Here is a 20238-nt window from a genome sequence, read left to right as displayed (position 1 = left end):
GAAAGTGTTTGCAAATGCAACTGGGGCCATAACATTAAGTGCCTCGCGTACCTTCAACATTATCCAGCAATCATTTATTCTAAAAAACAGCGTTTCCATCATTTGTTACAATACGGAAAGTGCGACAGAAGAATCCACCTGTCGAACGGATGTCGATCTTTCGAAAATGCATCCTTTATCTGCTGTTTACGTAACAATTTTTGTTTTGCAACATTGCTTTGGTTGAATAAACCTGAGTCAATGGGAACCTGCCTATAGACATGAATGCGGACGGCAGTTCTATTCATTATATTTTATAGGCAGCACATGCAGTCAGGAGCGGCGGGGAGGAGAAAATGTACATCAATATATTGTTTTGTTATTCAAACGAGTATTACAGTGACCGTGGTCATTTGGCTGGCCAATTACCATCATCCAAAATACCATGACTGTCACAGGCCTAGCAACAATAGGAAGCCTATCATCTCACAGCCAAGAGGCTATATTATTGAACATACAGCTACTGTAATAACGCAGCACAATCATTTCACATTTGCCAAAACGCAAATTGCGGAAAACACTGTTCTAAAAGCAAACCTGATTCAAGCGGTTTATGACAAATGAAAATCCCTGTTATAAATTTAGAAAGAGGGGAAATATGAAGATGCAACAACTAGGATAAGGGTTGCTAATATGACTAGGATTGTGCTTTTAGTTTGGGGACAACGAAATAAAGTTAATATGAAAACCAAAATAACAGGAGAGAAATGCTGGTTTCAATGAGTAAGCCTTTATAAAATAATTCCAATGATTCTATGGTCGGATTTTTGGCATGGCTACTTTGGAGCAAGGTAAGACATGCCTCAATATCAGGTAAAACATCCAGTTTTCCAAAGGGGTGGCAGGTGATGCCCTGTCTTGAAAAGAAAAACACATTCAATGGAGATTTTTCATTGATAATTATTTTTAATAAAGGACTAGCCTTATTCTAGGAAACTGGCCTATGAAGTGATATCAAATATGAACATGACATTTATTAAATCAGAGAACTAAATGGTGGTTTTCATAACTGCTGTTGAAAAAATATGACATGGCTGTAACATTATTTTTTTTTAAAGAAAAGAAAGTCTCATAATGAAAGGACATATTTGCTCCCATTGGGCTTCACACAAAGCAATGGAAAGGGAAGAACCAATCAGTATCTGTATTTTGTGGAGTAGTCCTTAGGAGATACGACCAGACCTCGTCCTTTTCTCGCCCCTCGGTAAACGGTCTCAACAATGTCAATCATCTCCTGCTTGTCCTCCATGGTCCAGTTGATCTTGTTGTTGTTACCAGTCCCCAGATCTATCATTATGTGCTTGTTCCTGGAACAGTGCAGAGGAAAAGGAATATGTTTCACAGAGTCATGCAGGACTAAAAGAGGGGAGTGCTCAGTCAACTGAAGTAGCATGGGGCAGTTGTTGAGCATCCCTTAGCCCTGATTTAGACAACTTTATTAATCATTTCATTTATTAATAAGCCGGGTCTAAGGGCAATCCATAGCAACAGCTTGCAAGATTTTGCCCGACCCGTTGCTGTACCGGTTTAGCAGCATGTGTCCCGTGTTGGATGGTATTCATAATTGGTAGATGGTTTTGATGGAAACGTCATTGTTTGTATTGCCAAGCAGTGCCCAAGAAAGTATTAAATCCAATTGTTTGACGCTACCACCACCCACTCAAATCTAGCTGCAATATACATTGATGTTATTTTGTTGACCAGTGCGTGGCAGCACTGTGCCCATTTTGTGTGGCTACTGCATGTGAACCACAGGAAGTGCATGTCTGTTTACTTGTCTAAAGGTGAAAGCATGCCATCCGTGTGCAGTCACACATGGAACAGTGAGCCAGATATTTCACCAGATGTATAAATGTGAAGCATCTGGTTGGCATTTCCATTCACTACCAAATACGGTAATGAGAGGAAGCACTGTGACCAGCAATAGGAGAAGATGGAATGAGATGGATTTTGGCAGACATTCTGCAAATTATTTAATTGATGAAACATTTGAGCTCAAAACAGTTTTTGGTTCCCAAAACTAGAATCTGTTATAAACAGAGTGGACTACGTTTTGTAGACTTCACCAATTGTCAAAGTTGAAAAAAAAATGGTGTTGTTTAGAAGGAGTGCAAGGGCAAATTGAGTTATTGCACACGCGCACTTCAGGGTAGGTGTTCCCTACCGGAAATATGCAAATACACGTTAGAACGTGCCAATAGGATCTCGCTAGCTGGTGCTTGGCTCTGCCCCTCCCCCCTCTTCTGCCCACTATGACTCATTTGTTCCCCATTGGAAATGGCAGGCTGTGGTCTATCTTGGGTTAGTTAAAAAAAAATACTTGGCACAGTTGTGGAATGCTTCTGAAAAGAGATTGGATATAATACTTTCTTGGGCACTGCTTGACGATGCAAACAATGAGCTTCCATCAGAAATGTCTACTGATTAAAAATACCGTCCAACACAGGACACATGCTGCTAAAACAAATACAGTCATTGGCCGAATACTAATCTCACATGCTTCTCCTATGTTACGCCATAAGGCGGAACACGTTACTGTACTGTTAAACTGTACCTCCTGTATACATGACGGCAAGCATCCCTGTTTTCACAGCTAGCCTATATGGCATGAGAGCCTGTATATGCTACACCCATTTTTGTTGAACATTTGCAACAATTTAGCAAGTCAAAAATAGATTGGTTTGCAGGGCTAGGTCAGACAGGACGACAACGTGAAACTCACCTGAAGAAGAACATGACTGTGCACGGATCATACAACTCGTACATCTTGTTGAAGTCCGGCACCTCTGTGATGTCCACCAAATAGATGACTGCAAAGTTCTTCACCTGTAGGATGGGATAGTGATGTTTGTACTGTAAAAATCACAACGTTCAATGAAATGTCTCCACAAATAGGGCTGTGGCGGTCACGAAATTGTCAGCTGGTGATTGTCAAGCAAATACCTGTCGGTCTCACGGTAATTTACCATTAAATAACAAACATTTAGCATCTCCCGGTTTCCACAAGCAACTGATGCAGACCTTTGGAACATCTACAATTTAAAACGTCTAATACATCTGTGTAATATAGCCTACACCTTCACAATAAATCCATAATTTATTTTAGACAGGTCTGAGGAAACATGATATGAAGAAAATGTAGTCTATTTCAGAAGAACAGAATAGCATACTGAGTTGTCCTTATGTTAGGTCCTGATCTGGCTATGTCAAATGGCTGTGGGCTACACTAGTTCATTTAACAGACAAGATTTGCTTATAATACCGTGCCATTATTTTATAGTATGAAGAATACAACTGAACATAGCTGAATAAAATAGAAAGGATATTTTCGGCAAATGATTTGAGGGAGTGCCACAAGCAGCTATTCTGTGTTGAGCGGTTAACAAAATAGGTACTCCTATATGCTTAATTTAGTTAATGTAACTTTAGTTGTTCTACAAATTTTGGGCTATATGTTTTGATTTTTAATACATTGTAAGGCTGCATGATGCGACTAATGATTTGAAAAAAGTAACTTGAAAGGCATGAGCTCTGCTTTTTTTTGCGCAGTCTCATTCACCTCATTCACAATTTGACAAGCACTTGATAATGCCTCAAATTTCAAACGTACCCCTCACTCATGACTCTCCATCACATGATTGGGTATTTCTCACAGGCTATAAGTGATGACAGTAACAGTAACACATCAGTTACACAACTGTGCGCGTCCTTATCCAGTTCTGAAGTGCATATTGAAAATATTGGAAGAAATGTCCACATTTAGTTTGTCAGCCAACAAGATGAGTAGGTCTAACAAACAGCAAAAGCACTAGCCTATGTCAGTCTACTATCCCCCATAGTACAAATGTTGACCTATTCTGTGCGAGAAGTAAATATTCCAAACATAGTCTGGGACAGTTGTGGGATGCGATAGATCCCAAATTAATACAACCACTAGCATCAAAAAATATGTTTACGCAATGTGGCTGATGCAACAGATCAGAACGTTTAGCTTAAAATGTTCAGAAACTAATAGGCTATTTCTTCACATTATAAGCTCAGCAATGCACACACGGCAGTAGGCTATAAGCGCAAATGTTCCATTAGCGGGAAAACATCAAAAGTGACCGCAAACGTGATTATGCATGTAATGCTTTTATTATAAAGGTGCATTTCTATGGTGAAAATGATTTTCCCCAAACTTGAAACTCACACGGTGCTTATTTATGCCAGTTAGGCTCTACACCCCTTGTAAAGCAGGTTCATGTGCTTAATTTTAAGAAGTTACTTACCCACTTTAATTGTGATTACAAACCTTATCAAAACATATAGCCCTATGGGCTAGGCTACATGAGATGTGCGACCAAATCGAAAAAGTGGCCCCAAAAAAAGTCATTTTGTTGCCTTACGCTGTGCATCATTCACAAGTGATAGGCTAATACTGTCACACACCATTCTTGATTTAGTCTTGTCTTTACATATACTAAATAATGTGTGAAATTTGTTTTGATTTAGAATGGACCATTATCATGCACCTGTCTCGAAAACATCTATTGTGAATGGAGGACGCTTTTCCTGTGGTTCATTTTCATGCCAGCCAGGTAGGCTATAGTAATGTGCTTAATATTAGGAAAGTTGAGAAATATATAGTAGACCTAGCCTATAGAAAGCTCTTTTTAAGAGGCCATCAGCCGTTTTCTCGTGCAATTGCATAGCCTATAGAAATGTTGTGCATTATGTGCTCTCATTACTTGTTTGATTAGATTTTCAATTACATTGTCAGAGTGATTAGAGGGACAAGAGTACTGAATACCAAGCAGTTAGCAAGTTCGGAAGGCTACTAATGACCATCAGCTGCATCAGATCTTGGAGAAGCCTAATTACCGTGACTAAATGGTCACGTGATATTTGATTGCCGGTGTCGCGATAATACGGTCACGTAACAGCCCTATTCACATTATGAAATACAAACAGCAACAATGGTATAATAACATACATCTTACCTTTTCAGCTATACTGTACAATACTTCGTCCATTTTCATACATGTCGGGTCCCAATCGTGTCCAAACCTAATAACCAGGGCTCTGTCCTCCTCGGATAGAATGGCTTGGTCGACCTGCCAGCCGTTGTGGAGATGGGGTAGCATGTACGACATCTTGATGCTGCAATGTCAACACGTATCTTGGGAAATTACAGTAAGATTAAATGTTGGAAGTCACGTTTGTTTATGACTTGTTACAACTGTTTTTCTGAGCCAAATGTTGTTACTCTCTCGGAACAGCAGAAACCCCGTTTCTTTAGATATAAATTAGAAGCCCAGCTACTAGATAGCTAGCTAGCATGGCTGGTTCGGACATTTACAGAAAGTCAAAGTTGAAAGACATTAATATTAAAGCATAGAAAATATAAAATGTGCTTAGGTTTCAAAACACACTTACCGTATGAAATTCTCAAAAGCCAAAGCCTTAAACTGAAACAAACGGGTAGCCTGGGTCTGTGGTGAAAAGACGAAGACCAGGAAAACGTCGCCTGTTTACGGTCACCGTCACTTATAAAGCGACAATAAAAACGGACGGCGCATACCAATCGCGTCAATATGTCTGCCACTGGCTCAATGCACTGGCTACACAGAAACATAATTATGATCTTTATAGATAGACATACACGCAATAGCTTTCTTTTACAATAGCCCACTTTGGTTAGACAAGCTTTCTCAGACAGACACCCATTAATGAGCAAGCTGAAGCAGTGAAATATTTATTGGAAAAAGTTTATTCTGCACAATGCATCAGAAGGCTCAAACCTTCCAAGTCTATACACATTTTAGCTTCTGAAGGACTGAACCCATCTAAAACCCAACAGGTATATAGTACATAAAAACCTGACAATCAATTGCAAGTGACACAGGAAGAAGTAGAAACAAGGAAGAAAAACCCACAAGGGAATTAGCATAGGAAAATAATGGTAAAAACACCAGGAGAGGTTGCCCGTGTTCACCAAATAACTTACAACAAAATGAGTGGACAAACATAAAAAGCAACAAGGGTGAAAGTGATGGAGGCTACGGCAAAAATCTGTATTTTTTTGCAAACTGAATGAGCCACCACATAGTTCCAATAGCGGGAAGAACAGCACTCGATACACATTCTGAAAAGATGGACAATGTCTTACAGTTATGAATATACTCAGTCTCATCTGGTCAATGGATTCATATAATCACATAATAGATTTGAGTTACTATTGAGAACAAAGGACAATAACTATTATACATACAGAAAATAAGTCTTATGATACAGAAACACAAAATTGACAAATACTGTTCATTAACATTCTGAACATGAGAGTTAAATGGTGTAGTAGTTTGAAAGTCCGTCAATGATCCCAGTTTGAATACTTACATAATACCAAATACAGGTGTCTTTATATAGCTTTAACATTTGACAGCATTTCAAAATATTATTCAAACTGAATCATGGTCATTAGGCTGAAAACATCTTAAAGATGCCCCCTAGGAGGAAATGGTGGATTTAACCGTGCTGTGGTTGTATGAAACAAACCCCTGAAAACAGTGTCTAATACTAATACAGTCCTCACTTGGCTTTACATTTTTTACACTTGTATACAGAGGTTTGTTTTAACATGTAGCCTGTGAGAATGTCAACATTTGATTTACAGTTCTACGAAAAGGAGAATAATAAGTCAACATCTAAAATTTAGTTGACAATTACTAGCAGGGAGATTAACATCAATATAAAAGTATACATTTCAGGGCACTGCAGTCTGTTGCAGTCATCCAGGTAAAAGTATCTATACAGACTGTACATGCACTCTGAAGTGACAACTCAGACAGCCATTGGCTGTGGTTCTAAAGGATCCATCTCTGGAACATCCATCTGATGTGGTTCTAAAGGATCTTCTTTTGGAACAGAAATTTCTGGTTTCTCTCCTTCTGGAGAATCCGTCTGTTCTGGTTTGTCAGGTTCCACTTCCTGGTCAGCCATCTTTTCTGGTTCTGCAGGTTCCACCTCTGGGATGAGGAGGTCGTGCTTAAGTTTCTTCAGCTGTGTCATGTTGAAGCCCATGAAGATGGTAGGGCTGTTCTTCTGAATGGCCTTCATGCACTTGGTGCGCTTCATTCCAAACAGGGTGGACACCTCAGTCCGGGTCAGCCACAGTCTCTTGGAGAGCTCCTCAGACTCCTTCTTGGTGGGGTACGGCTTGGTGTGGAAGTATCTGGTGAGGAAGTCTTTCCGCTCCTCAGAGGGGCGTTTCTCCATCCCACTGGGGTCCAGCGCCAGCTGAATATAGGGGTCCATCTTGGGTGCCTGCTCTCGTTTTTCCTTCTCTCGTTGCTTACGGAAAGCTGCCCGCGCATCCCTCTCTTTCTTGTTGGCCTCCATGGCCTCCCTGAAGGCCGCCTCCAGCCTCAGCTTGCTCTGTAGCTCAGCAGGGGACTCAGAGGGCAGGGGGACAGGGATGGAGGCCTGCGCTGCCATGGGGACTGGAGGGAGCTGGGCAGAGTACAGACCTGGCACCTGGACCATCTGCTTAAAGGCCATGACCTGCTGTTGGCGTCCGTTGGTGGGCGCAGGCTGGAGTCTGTCTGCGTCTTTAGGGGTCTTGGGGGCACGGCGGCAGCGCTGTAGATGGATTACTATAGCTCTCTGCGTGGTCTTGCCTGTGTAGACGCCGTTGCAGTAGATGCATTTAAATGCTGCGGTCTTGAGGATGGCATGGACGGTGGGTGCGATGCAGTGCTTCCCACTCAGATGGGCCTGGTAGTTCTCCACTGTGACACACTTCTCTTCACAGAAGGGGCAGTCGGTCCGCGTCGTTTTACTGGGGTTCCGACACACTTCCTGTTTACCACCAGGCTGCATCTTGAGGAAGATCAGGTCTAGGGAGTTGGTGACCAGAGCCAGTTTCAGCTCTGCGTCTCCCAGGATCTCTTTGGGGGCCATGGTGTTGATGTCAAAGTAGGGGAACAGAAGGTTACCGCTGTCGTCTGTGTACAGTCTATACTCCCGCCTCATGAAGTCACAGTTGGCCTTCTGTGTGGGGTTGTGTTGTGTGTTTGTGTGTTCAACCAGTTGTTGGATGGAGTAGAACATCCCAGGACAGTAAAGGCAGTTGAGCCCGTGCAGTAGGTGTTCAAAGAGGCCCTTCTCAGACAGCAGGATCTTACACTTCAAACACTTGACTGTCTTGTCAGGCATCTTCCTGAGGAAGGGAGCGCGGGCAGCCAGGCCCTGCTGCTTAGCTGTTCTGGGCTGGGCCTTGTGGGCAGCTTGTTGGTGAGCCTCATAGACGTTGGAAGGGAGCAGTTCATTACAGATGGGACAGGTGATCCACTTCTTGGCTTTGGAGTTGAGAGCAGGATTACCTGCTGGTTTGATTGGTTGAGGAGCCTTGCTGATCAGCTGGATGTTACTCGCCTGGCTGGGCATGCCCACCGGCGTGGCGAAGGTGTAGGTGGGCATGCCGTTGACCTTGTTGCCCGTGGGGAAGAGGTGGCTGAGGAGGGACTGGGACGTCAGCATGGTGCCCTGAGGGTTGCTCTGGAGCATTGTACCCTGGGGGGTCCCCTGGTTCAAGGGGAGGCGCTGAGTCACCATGAGGGCCTGGGACATACCTGGAATGCTGATCTGCACCCTCGGGGGCAGGAAGACCTGCTGGGGCTGCTGCTGACCTTGGACCCCTATGGCGAAAGGCACCTGGTTGCGAGGAGCACCAGGTAGTGAGGCGCCAGAGGGCAGTCTGACCATGGTCTGGCCGATGGGCATGGTGGCTGAGATGGCCCCCTGTGGCAGAGCACTCTGCAGCTTGACAGTAGCACCAGGCTGGACGAGGCCCTTTGCCTCAGCACCGGCCAGCTGAACCAGGGCCTGGGGGGGGAGGAAGCTCTGGTTGGGCCCTGCTAGCTGCTCAGGACTGGACACCTGTGGCAGCTGTTTTTTAGGGGCCAGTGTTTGGTAATTTGTGGGCTTGGCGTACTGAGTGTTCTCCAAGATCCAGGTCCTGATCTGAGCGCAGGCCCACTGGTGAGTGGGAGAGGCCAGGATGTGGTGCAGCATGTGCTCCGTGCTTTCAATAGCCATCTTACAGACCTTACAGAACTGCCTGGAGGCTGTATGGGGGAACTTAGTGTCTGGTATCCGTCCTGAGAAGTGGTGCCACAGCTTCTCCAGGTGGTTCAGCAGGACGTGCTTCTTCATTGAGAACAGGTTTGAGTCCACATATCGGCACTTACGACACTTAAACCGGTCCCCTTTCTTGGTAGTTGAATGCAGAGACGCTGCATCTTGGTCCACGTTTGGAGAGCCATGGAAGAGGAGGAGGTGCTTCTTGAGGAGTCGGGGGTGGGCGACAAAGGAGCAGATCTGGCAGGGAGCCAGGACACACAGTTTCCTCTCATACTCATGGCTCCGCTGTAGATGACTCTTGTAGGAGTACCAGTTCCGGGTGGAGTACTTGCAGAGGGAGCAGCACAACAGCCGCGTGCGGTACGGCCACTGGGGGAAGGAGACGCATGATTAGCAAAATAATTTTATATTGATCCGTCATTTCACTAAGGAATGCATGTTATATTTTTTTGTACGGAGTGTGTCCCTACATAGCCATTTCAGATGCTGATTAAGCGTGAACTGAATTAACTGATGCATCCCTATCAGACGTCCTCATCTTTCCAGGAGCCATTTTACCTTTTTCTTCCTCTTGCCTGGGAAGGGCTCACTGAGGTCCACCCACTCAGTCTCCTGGAATGCCTCATCAGAATCAGAATCTTCATCAGAGTTCTTCTCCTTCTTCTGCAGCTCCTGGAAGTTGGTGACAGACAACAACATACAGTTAAGGACAAACAGCTAAGTATCATGGGAAGAAAACACTGATCAATGATCTCTGAACATTCATTATCATTTGTACCAAATGGGACCTTATTCCCTTTACAGTGCACAATCTTTGACCATCGGGAATAGGGTGCCATTTGGTACAGAGTTATGGGAAAAGTACAATCCATGCCTATAAACAATGGGTAATATGGCAATAATTATGCCTCATCTAGCCCCCAAACAATAGTTGCTACAATACTCTGATACCGATAAAACAGATAGTTTTAAACATAAAAATTGCACAACAATAACATACTTCCAGAAGGTTTTTGCAATCCTCCAGTCCAAAATCACTCAAAATATGTTTCACTCTTCTCCTTGTTTTTCGGATGTTCTCCAAGTTTCCAACCGGGACCTGATACATTGTTCCTCAGCTTCCTGAAAGAGAGAGGCCTCATGTTAGGCCAGGTAATATTATACACATCCAAACTAGGGATGGGATTTGACTGAGTACTTGCATGATTCTTTTTCCTAGTTCTCAAAATGTAAAATAAATAGGCCTATGTACACATATGTCTATGCCAAGAGTGACGATGACTAATTTATCATATCCATTACATATAACAAATCCTAATTGCCCTAATAAATATATCGTGCCTTCGGAAAGTATTGAGAGCCCCTTGACCTTTTCCACATTTTGTTACGTTATTCTAAAAAGGACTAAATAAAAACAATCCCTCACACACCTGTCAGTTGTACAACTGCAATGTGTCTTCCGCAATTAACCCAACCCCTCTGAATCAGAGGTGTGGGGGGCTGCCGTAATCAACATCCATGTCTTTGGCTCCCAGGGAACAGTGGGTTATAACTAGCTCAGGGGGCAGAACGACAGATTTTTACCTTGTCAGCTCGGTGATTCATTCCAGCAACCTTTTGGTTACTGGCCCAACGCTTTAACCACTAGGCCACCTGCCACCCCTAATTTACACAAGTATTCATACCCTTTGCTATGAGACTTGAAATTGAGCTCAGGTGCATCCTGTTTCCATTGATCATCCTTAAGCTGTTTCTACAACTTGGAGTCCACCTGGGGTAAATTCAATTCATTGGACATGATTTGGAAAGGCACACACCTGTCTATATAAGGTCCAACAGTTGACAGTGCATGTCAGGTAAAAACCAAGCCATGAGGTCGAAGGAATTGTCTGTAGAGCTCTGAGACAGGTCTGTGTCGAGGCACAGATCTGGGGAAAGGTACCAAAAAATGTCTGCAGCATTGAAGGTTCCCAAGAACACAGTTGGCCTCCATCATTCTTAAATGGAAGAAGTTTGGAACCACCAAGACTCATCCTAGAATAGGCCTGCCCAGCCAAACTGAGCAATCAGGGGAGATGGGCCTTGGTCAGGGAAGTGACCAAGAACCCAATAGTCATTCTGGCAGAGCTGTAGAGTTCCTCTGTGGAGATGGGAGACCCTCCCAGAAGGACAACCATCTCTGCAGCACTCCACCAATCAGGCCTTTATGGTAGAGTGGCCAGATGGAAGCCACTCCTCAGTAAACGGCACATGACAGCCCACATGGAGTTTGCCAAAAGGCACCTAAAGCACTCTCAGACCATGAAAAACAAGATTCTCTGGTCTGATGAAACCAAGATTGAACTCTTTGGCCTAAATGCCAAGCGTCACGTCTGGTGGAAACCTGGCACCATCCCTATGGTGAAGCATGGTGGTGGAAGAATCGTGCTGTGGGGATGTTCATTAGCGGCAGGGACTGGGAGACTAGTCAGGATCGAGGCAAATATGAACGGAGCAAAGTACAGAGAGATCCTTGATAAACATTCAACAAAGTACTGAGTAAAAAAAAATATACAAAAAAAGTATGCAGGCACTGTCAACCGTGGGACCTTACGTAAAACAGGTGTGTGCTTTTCCAAATAATGTCCAATCAATTGGCAGAAACATCGGAAGAATGATCAATGAAAACAGGATGCACCTGAGCTCAAGTCTCATAGCAAAGGGTCTGAATACATATGTAAATATGTATTCAAACCTGTTTTCGCTTTGTTATTATGGGGTAGTGTGTAGATTTTTTTATTTAGAATAAGGCTGTAATGTAACAAAATGTGGAGAAAGGGAAGGGGTCAAACGTTCTAAATGCACTGTCGACTAAACCATTCCATTGTTTCTGCAACTAACTACCCCTAACAAGCAAAGTTTGAAATGTGTTCTATCCTCATGGCTTTGAGTGTAGTGACTTGTCAAGGAGTGAAATGTAAACTTAATATACAAGAGTTTGCATGAGATACATTTTATATACACAAGTATGTGGATACCCCTTCATATGAGTGGATTCGTACATTTCAGCCACACCCGTTGCTGACAGGTGTATAAAAATCAAGCAGCCATGCAATCTCCATAGACAAACATTGGCAGTAGAATGGCTTTACTGAAGAGCTCAGTGACTTTCAACGTGGCACCGTCATAGGATGCCATCTTCCCAACAAGTCAGTTAGTCAAATGTCTGCCATGCTAGAGCTGCCCTTGGTCATCTGTAAGTGCTGTTATTGTGAAGTGGAAACATCTAGGAGAAACAACAGCTCAGCCGCAAAGTGGTAGGTCACACAAGCTCACAGAACGGTTGCAACACTCACTATCGAGTTCCAAACTGCCTCCGGAAGCAACGTCAGCACAATAACGGTTTGTCAGGAGCTTCATGAAATGAGTTTCCATGGCCAAGCAGCTGCACAGATGCCTAATATCACCATGCGCAATGCCAATGCCTGGAGCGGTGTAAAGCTCACCGCCATTGAACTCTGGAGTGATGAATCACGCTTCACCATCTGGCAGTCCGACAGATGAATCTGGGTTTGGCGTATGCCAGGAGAACGCTACCTGCCCCAATGGATAGTGCCAACTGTAAAGTTTGGTGGAGGAGAAATAATGGTCTGTGGCTGTTTCTCATGGTTTGGGATAGGCCCCTTAGTTCCAGTGAAAGGGGATTTTAACGCTACAGCATACATTCTAGGCGATCCTGTGCTTCCAACTTTGTGTAAGGCCCTTTCCTGTTTCAGCATGACAATGCTCCCGTGCACAAAGTGAGGTCCATACAGAAATGGTTTGTCGAGATCAGTGTGGAAGAACTTGACTGGCCCAACATCAGTGCCTGACCTCAGTAATGCACGTAGCTGAATGGAAGCAAGTCCCACAACAATGTTCTAACATCTAGCGGAAAGCCTTCCCAGAAGAGTGGAGGCTCATTTTGGAATGAGATGTTTGAGTAGGTGTCCACATATATTTGGTCATATAGTGTATATTCAGTCAATAAATTGCCATTTAAGGTACATTTATTGAAACGGTAATAGACTGGTTATATTATATGGTGGAATACAATCTCTAAAAAGGAGGCAGCAACTGCACTTGCTTGTAGAAGCCTATGGCTGTGCAATGGTATAGCCTTGCTTTGTTAATTTAGTCGACATGACGCTCTTATTTCCCAAGCCCTTTCAAGGGCATTCAAGACACCTATTTTCTAGTAAAAAAAACAAAAAAGAACATGTCATATAATAAAATAGAACAGAATATTTTTCCAAATGAAAAAAAATAGTCACTGCGAAGTGAAGTGCATCTTGCATATGGAACTGTTATTCAGAGTGATCGTTTCAAACGTGGCTCAACTTGGCAATTTTTCAGGATTACAAAATAATTACGGCCACGAAATCTGTTTGGTGAGGCCTAGGCTTTATGATTCTGATGAAAATACGCTCTGTCTTTATCAAACTAATGTTTTTGCATATTTTCAGTGTGGAACCTGTATGTTTAAGGCCCTAGCAGTTCGCAAAGTAGCCGAAGTGGAAAATAGACAGGACACAATTATTCCAAAAGTGCAGCTCTCTGTTGGAACACATTTCCTACTTCAATCAACCAGTCCATTTTGAATGTGACAAAACTGTCATTTTGCAAGGAATGTAGCTTGTGTATCCCATCATTTAGATAGGTTTTTCTAGGCATTCATTTCTGTAGGCCTAATAGGGGTTTGTGTGCCCCCTTAGCACACCTGTGTAGAGGGAGCAGTTGGAACGCAATTGAGTGAGTGATACACAGAGGGGAAAGGGAATTTAAGGAGAACTGTGTGATGCTTGTCTTGGTTTATTTTTTTTGTTGTGCTCTGCAAATGCACATGTACAAATGGAGCACTAGAGTCAAAGCAAATTAACATCTTCAAAAAAATTAAAACAGGACAATTTCACTTGTCTGTTCGGGCAGCCACAAAGCACATTCCACCAAATAGTTTTACAGTGTGTGTGTATAAATTAAAAAAAAAAAGAGAAAAAAAAGTGATCTCTGGTTAAAGATCGAGCTTTGACATCCATGAATGTAGCCTATGGATTAATGCGTTTATGGTTCATAGGCTATTGGTTTACATTTACGGCCTAATTCTTTTACTTTTAGATGTGTGCATTGTTAGATATTATTTTTGGAGCTAGGAACACAAGCATTTATTTACACCCGCAATATCTGCTAAATATATGCATGCAACCAATAAAATGTGATTTAGTGACAAGAATTGGAAATGCCTTTCATGTTACCCTCACCCAATACAGCTACTCTTGCCAAATCTAGCACCATGCGCCACACAGCAAGATAACATGAACATTTGGGTAGTTTCCATACGGTCAAAACAAAAGTAAAAAATGTAAAGATTTAAAGCCAAACATATAGCTGTAATAAACTGTCTAAACAATACAATGTTATATAGCCACCTATTTTTAAGTTTATCCAATTTAAGGAACCATTTCATGCATTAGTGCCTTGAACGTGTCCTCTGGTGTGACATTACAATACATGTTAACAAAGGTTGAATGATAGAAGTAACGAAATAGTCAATTATTTTGTCTTTAAAATCAGTAATCATATTCTGGCATTTCAATTAAAAAACTATTTGCATGTATAACGATGATAACCAAGTGTCTCACCATTACATTTAGGGTAAGATTCAGTGATTTCACTAAACCTCAATTTCAAAAAAAGCAATTCTTACTTGTGTATTGATCAAATGTTACCTGCCTCATGCTTAACAATTATTTGTTAAGCATGAGGCGGGACATTACGTCATACCGATGGACAATATATAACTGGCAGTCAAATTTGACTGTTAAAACATAATTAATAGCACTTTCACAAGTTTCTGACCACTGGAAAAATGCTTCTAAACATCAGTAATGGATCCTCATTAAAGTCTATGAAGTGTACAGGTGCTGCCAACTCACGCATTTGATCCTCCTTACACCACACCTTATATCTCACGCACTGAAAAGTACTGCTGTTATTTGTAGAATTAGTCCATTGTATAGTCACTGTGTTAACTTTTAAACTGTGCTCCAAATCGTTTTGAAAATCTGACTCTGTGCCTGCAACTTATCACGAGCAGAACCTCTATCATTGGCCTGTCTTGCAACAGCACTGAACCGCAGCACATTGAAGCATATGATTGGTCTACTTATGTAAGGCAGGGGTTCCCAAACTTTTTCACTCTGGGTCCCCCCTACAAGCATTGGAACATTCCACACCACCCCTATGTGCACAAGAACTGTTCATGACAAACTGTTCACACCCCTCTTCTTGGTGCAGGTTTAAAGCTTATTACCTGCAATTCTACACATTTTGTCATGTGGTGCAAAGAACCTTTTATAGTTTTAAAGCAAATTTTCTTGCAATTCTATACATTTTGCCACATCTAATGCGTATTAATGTGATTTGAGTGACATATTACAACATCTAAGTAAAAAAACATTAGCTGACATAGGCTAGTTGATCTGGACATTTCTGACAAGTTATAAATAGCTCTAAGGTATACAATGACTAACATGACAAGAGGAAGTGATGATACACTGCCCACTTTCGAAATTGCACCTTGTGCATTCTACTATTACAACTTTCAAGAGTAAGTTTAAAGCAGGACTGAGCTCCTTAAGTGTGTATTTAAAAAATTAAATTATATAAAAACCTGTCCCCCTCCCCAGGGGGCACGCCGCTGTTGGGAACCACTAATGTAAGGGATCAACGGGATTGGATGCAGTTTTAGATTTTTTTTTACGTCCCTCAAGATTAGAGGAGCTAAACAGAGAAAGAGAGAATGTACTCCACTGCGTTTATAAAACTGATAGCTGTTTTATGTACAATTTTGCCAAAACTAGGTTGCTGTTACTCCCGTCCCGATTGCAGAATGCAGCCTTTTGACATGATGTACTTAAACCGATTTAATCCACACTTGCATTAAATCACCTCATTTGGCGATTGGCATTTAGGCTGTGACAACGAAAAGGCAGCAGACAGACCTACAGTATGTTTTAGCAGGGAAGTTTGGTAGGGTGACATGATTTGAAACTATGAAAATAATTTTGTCAAGATTGTGAACCCAAGCGGCTTCCCGGGTGGCGCAGTGGTCTAAGGCACTGCATCGCAGTGCTAGCTGTGCCACCAGAGATTCTGGGTTTGAGCCCGGGCTCTGTCGCAGCCGGCTGCGTCCGGGAGGCCAATGGGGCGGTGCACAATTGGCCCAGCGTCGTCCGGGCTAGGCCGGCAGGGATATCCTTGTCTCATCGTGCACTAGCGACTCCTGTGTCGGGCAAGGCACAGTGCACGCTGACCAGGTGTACACATTGGTGCGGCTGGCTTCCGGGTTGGATGTGCATTGTGTCAAGAAGCATTGCGGCTAGGTTGGGTTGTTTCGGAGGACGCATGGCTCTTGACCTTCGTTTCTCCCGAGTCCGTACGGGAGTTGCAGCGATGAGACAAGACAGTAACTACTACCAAATGGATACCACGAAATTGGGGAGAAAAAAGCGGTGAAAAAAATAAATAAATAAAAGATTGTGAACCCAAAAGTGTAAGTTTGATTCTGGAGCGGGGACAATGAATATATATATATTTTTTGGTTAGGGTGTAGGGGCAGATTTATGGCATCTTGTATTCAGGAGATTTTATTGACTATTTAGCCTGATCAGTGGAACAATTCTCATTGTTAACAATGGGCTAAAATATTGGGGAATTAGTGTGCTTGTCAGCAAAAACACTTATTCCCCAAACGTATTTTATTATTCCACTTCTTTCCAATTTTGCCAGTGTAATCACATATTTGAAGTCAGATATACCTACGTGTCTTTGAAAATGAATTATGAGGCTATGTATTTTTGCAGCCATTCATGGACAGTTTTGAATAAACCATACAAATAAGCATTGGATATGAAATACTCCAAGCCTCAAATCATTTTTTATTTTAGTATTGTGCACATGCTAGGCAGATGGTAGGGGACTCAACTCAAACGCATAATATTTCATCTCGGTAGAGTAAGATTATGGCAAGGATCTTCAACTAGTAGACATAAACCACCTGAATATTGATATTCAGTCAATTGTGGGTGATTGAGAGTTGGGTGATTGAGATATGAATTATTATAACAAGAACATTTTCAAACACCCAGCACTTGGGAAACATAGATCAGGGGTGGTGAACCCTCCTGGAGAGCAAGCAGGATTTTTTTCAAGCCTTATTTTAAAAAGAGTTCACCCAAATTACAAAATGTTTGTATTTACCTTGAAAGCAGTCCATGGACAAGGAGACTGCAAACTATGATTTGGTTACACATTGCTATCAACCATTAAAGTGTTAGTATTTCCTGTGCAGAGCCTTGGTGTAGTGGTAACACTACCCTGCACGTGTCACATACTTTCCATCTGAGAATAGGGATCAATCCCCGTTTCCAACCTTCATACTGTTTCTCCCCATTTTATTTCTTTACTGTCTGAATAAAGTGTCAATCAACCTAAATAAGGTTTCACAAACATATGCATAATGGAGGTGTGAAATGTTAAAGTCGGCAAATTAAGTTAATTTCATGTTCAACGTATCCTGAAAAACACCGGACCTGTGGTTTTATTTTCCACCCTGGTCATAGGCCTAAGCCATGTCAAAATACGTAGAATTGCAGGAAATTAACTTTAAAACAGTAAAATGTCCCTAATGTCTAGGGGTTGTGCCAGGGAAAAATGAAATTCACATAGCAAATCTCACTCTAAGCGTTCTTAAAAAGTTGGCAGCCCTGAGTGTATTCGTTCAAATTACAGTCACTCGAAAGAGTCCTGTATTGTTCTTTTTCGTCACTAGCTAGCTAACGTTAGCTGGCTAGCTAAGTAGATCCCAGACACAGGAGTTGAACATCTGCGTGCCTTCCTTGGATGTGGCAGCCGTTTTACAGACTCCCTCTCCGGAAACAAATCCTGAATCCCCCCCCTCACCCGTGGTCACCATGCCCCATGGTAGGCACAGAAATTACCATCGAAGTTGAAAGGGCAGTCATTCGAATGGGACGCCTATGCCACGAAGGGTCACCAAAAGCGGCCGGTGGACTCGACAGCAAAAATATAACTAAAACCATCTAATTGTATGCATTGGCGGGAATAAAAATAAGCTAAAATGCTAGCTAGCTAGCCGTGTTGAACTCAATGATCAATCATTGGTTGAACTGCATACAAACATGCCTGGTTGGCTGATTTATGGAAGTGGATCTGCGCAAATGTCGACAATGGCTACAATAGGTGTAGATTTGTGATGAACTGTTGAAGATGTTGACTGACCGGGCTACATACAATTACCTTTGCTTTTGCTTCTCCGGTTATAAAAGGATGGCTGTCGCGTCTTTTTTTTTTTTTTTACCGTGTATGGATAGTTTCACCAATTCGCCAACGCTTTAGTCTCGGTGTCACGAAAGTGTGCAATCAATCCACCTGGACGAAACTCTGCCACTCACCTCCCCGGACAAGATGCAGCCGCCAAAGTTAATTCAGGAAATAATGATTCACATTAAAGTGAAATAATTGATGTATTGTGCTGTTTCACCCTCCTCCTGAAGTAAAAAATGGCGCTTGTGTTCAGGACATGACGTTTGGGTCCTAATTAGCATATATGGAGGATGACCAATGAGATTGAAGTTAGCTGTGGACTAAATTGGGGAACTTTCCAAACATAATTGAAGTTTCGTAGTGATTTCCTTCCATTTCACTATTAATTGATGAGTTAATTGGGCTAATAAACATTATATAAGAGCACAAAAGAAGTGTGGGTGTGGCTACAGACAGAATAAAGGCTCTGGAAAAAGCTAGCTAGTCACATGGTACAATTCAAAACAACCAATAGGCTGTCAGGAAATTGAGGCAAAGGGGAGGGCCAAAAAGATTTTATGGTGACCTCATATCATGCCACTGTTCATCAGCCAATGGTAGACTTCCCTTCCAGTCCATTATTTGAAGAAAAAAACAAGAATTTAATTACGTGCTACCTTTTAATACAATAAAGTAGTGTGTTAGAAATGACAAAAATAAAATTGCAATGGTATTTGAAAGGTACGAATCAAGAATAACAATATTTCTTATCGTTATATTTTATATGTTACGCAAAAACAAATAAATCTACTAATTGTAGCCACAGCAAAATTTGGCTCGCCAGCTAAAGCTATTCAATCAACTCCATTCTGTAAAACTATCTTCAGGAACGAGACATGAACACAGATTTACACATTGTCAATTGGGTCATCATATATGGTTGTTAATGTATTGATTGGTGCCCTAACGCCATGGTCTACTAGTGGCTGGCGAGTGACTATCTCTTGAAAGCCCATTGCCGATACATTTATTTTTAAAGCTGAACTTTCCTCAACTTTCACTCCTATAGTCAGGTTTGCTTGTCAACAGTTGCATTGTGACAGTAGACGTGTCCGAATACCCATACTAGCGTACTACATACTAAATTGCATACTCATTTCGGAGTTTAATCTATTTACAATTCACTCGTCTTTAATGAATAACATTTGACAACAGCTGATAATCAGATAAATTGTCATACTGTACCAAAATATGAATGGTGGGAGTCAACACAATCACGCATTAGATAACGCATTCGGAGTACTATTTTCACATACTATAAAACTTTTTTTCACGTACTATTTAGTACACTAGCATGAGTATTCGGACACAGCCATTGTCTCTTCAAATCACCACCTTCAGGTGAAAATAAATTACTTCTAGCGAATTGTCGCCAAACTGTGATCGCCCCCTGGAGGCCAACAGTAATATTGCAGACCTATCCTAAAACTGTTACAGGCTTGTCATCCTCTCAAATAAAAACGGTCAGTATTCTTTACTCATTATTGTATTCCTCATGATGGAAATATATTTAAGAGCAACACTCAGAACAATGGCCTTGAGTGCGAAATTGCTCGATATGCACCTTATGTGAACAAGGTGCCAGTGAAGATAGCGAGAATACGGTGTACATTGTTTCCGAAGAGACAAACCAAGTACTGTAGCAGAATGCGTTGACAAAGTTTTGCACATCTT

The 20238-nt window shown here is 42.2% G+C and overlaps 2 protein-coding genes across 3 annotated transcripts; both read right to left on the bottom strand.

Moving 5' to 3' along the window:
* Positions 1-925: 925 nt before the first annotated feature.
* Positions 926-5619, bottom strand: LOC106570228 (thioredoxin-like protein 4A). Its single transcript, XM_014142325.3, has 4 exons — positions 5458-5619; positions 5022-5200; positions 2762-2865; positions 926-1346 (listed from the first exon to the last, which is right to left on the bottom strand). Exons 2-4 carry the CDS (start codon positions 5172-5174, stop codon positions 1175-1177), a joined length of 429 nt encoding a protein of 142 aa, XP_013997800.1. The 5' UTR covers positions 5175-5200; positions 5458-5619; the 3' UTR covers positions 926-1174.
* Positions 5620-5771: 152 nt separating this feature from the next.
* LOC106570229 (activity-dependent neuroprotective protein 2a) lies at positions 5772-18807 on the bottom strand. 2 transcript variants are annotated; one of them, XM_014142328.3, is made up of 4 exons: positions 18654-18807; positions 10163-10284; positions 9721-9834; positions 5772-9531 (listed from the first exon to the last, which is right to left on the bottom strand). In XM_014142328.3, exons 2-4 carry the CDS (start codon positions 10268-10270, stop codon positions 6862-6864), a joined length of 2892 nt encoding a protein of 963 aa, XP_013997803.1. In that variant the 5' UTR covers positions 10271-10284; positions 18654-18807; the 3' UTR covers positions 5772-6861. The 2 variants fall into 2 exon arrangements, with proteins under 2 accessions (XP_013997803.1, XP_013997802.1); XM_014142327.3 differs by having other exon boundaries at positions 18499-18786.
* Between the last annotated feature and the right edge of the window lie 1431 nt (positions 18808-20238).

This window comes from Salmo salar, chromosome 14 (genome assembly GCF_965601325.2).
Source record: "Salmo salar chromosome 14, fSalSal1, whole genome shotgun sequence".
NCBI classification, from domain to species: Eukaryota; Metazoa; Chordata; class Actinopteri; order Salmoniformes; family Salmonidae; genus Salmo; species Salmo salar.
The sequence above is the reverse complement of the archived record's forward strand: the minus strand, read 5'-3'. Positions and strand labels throughout refer to the sequence as shown.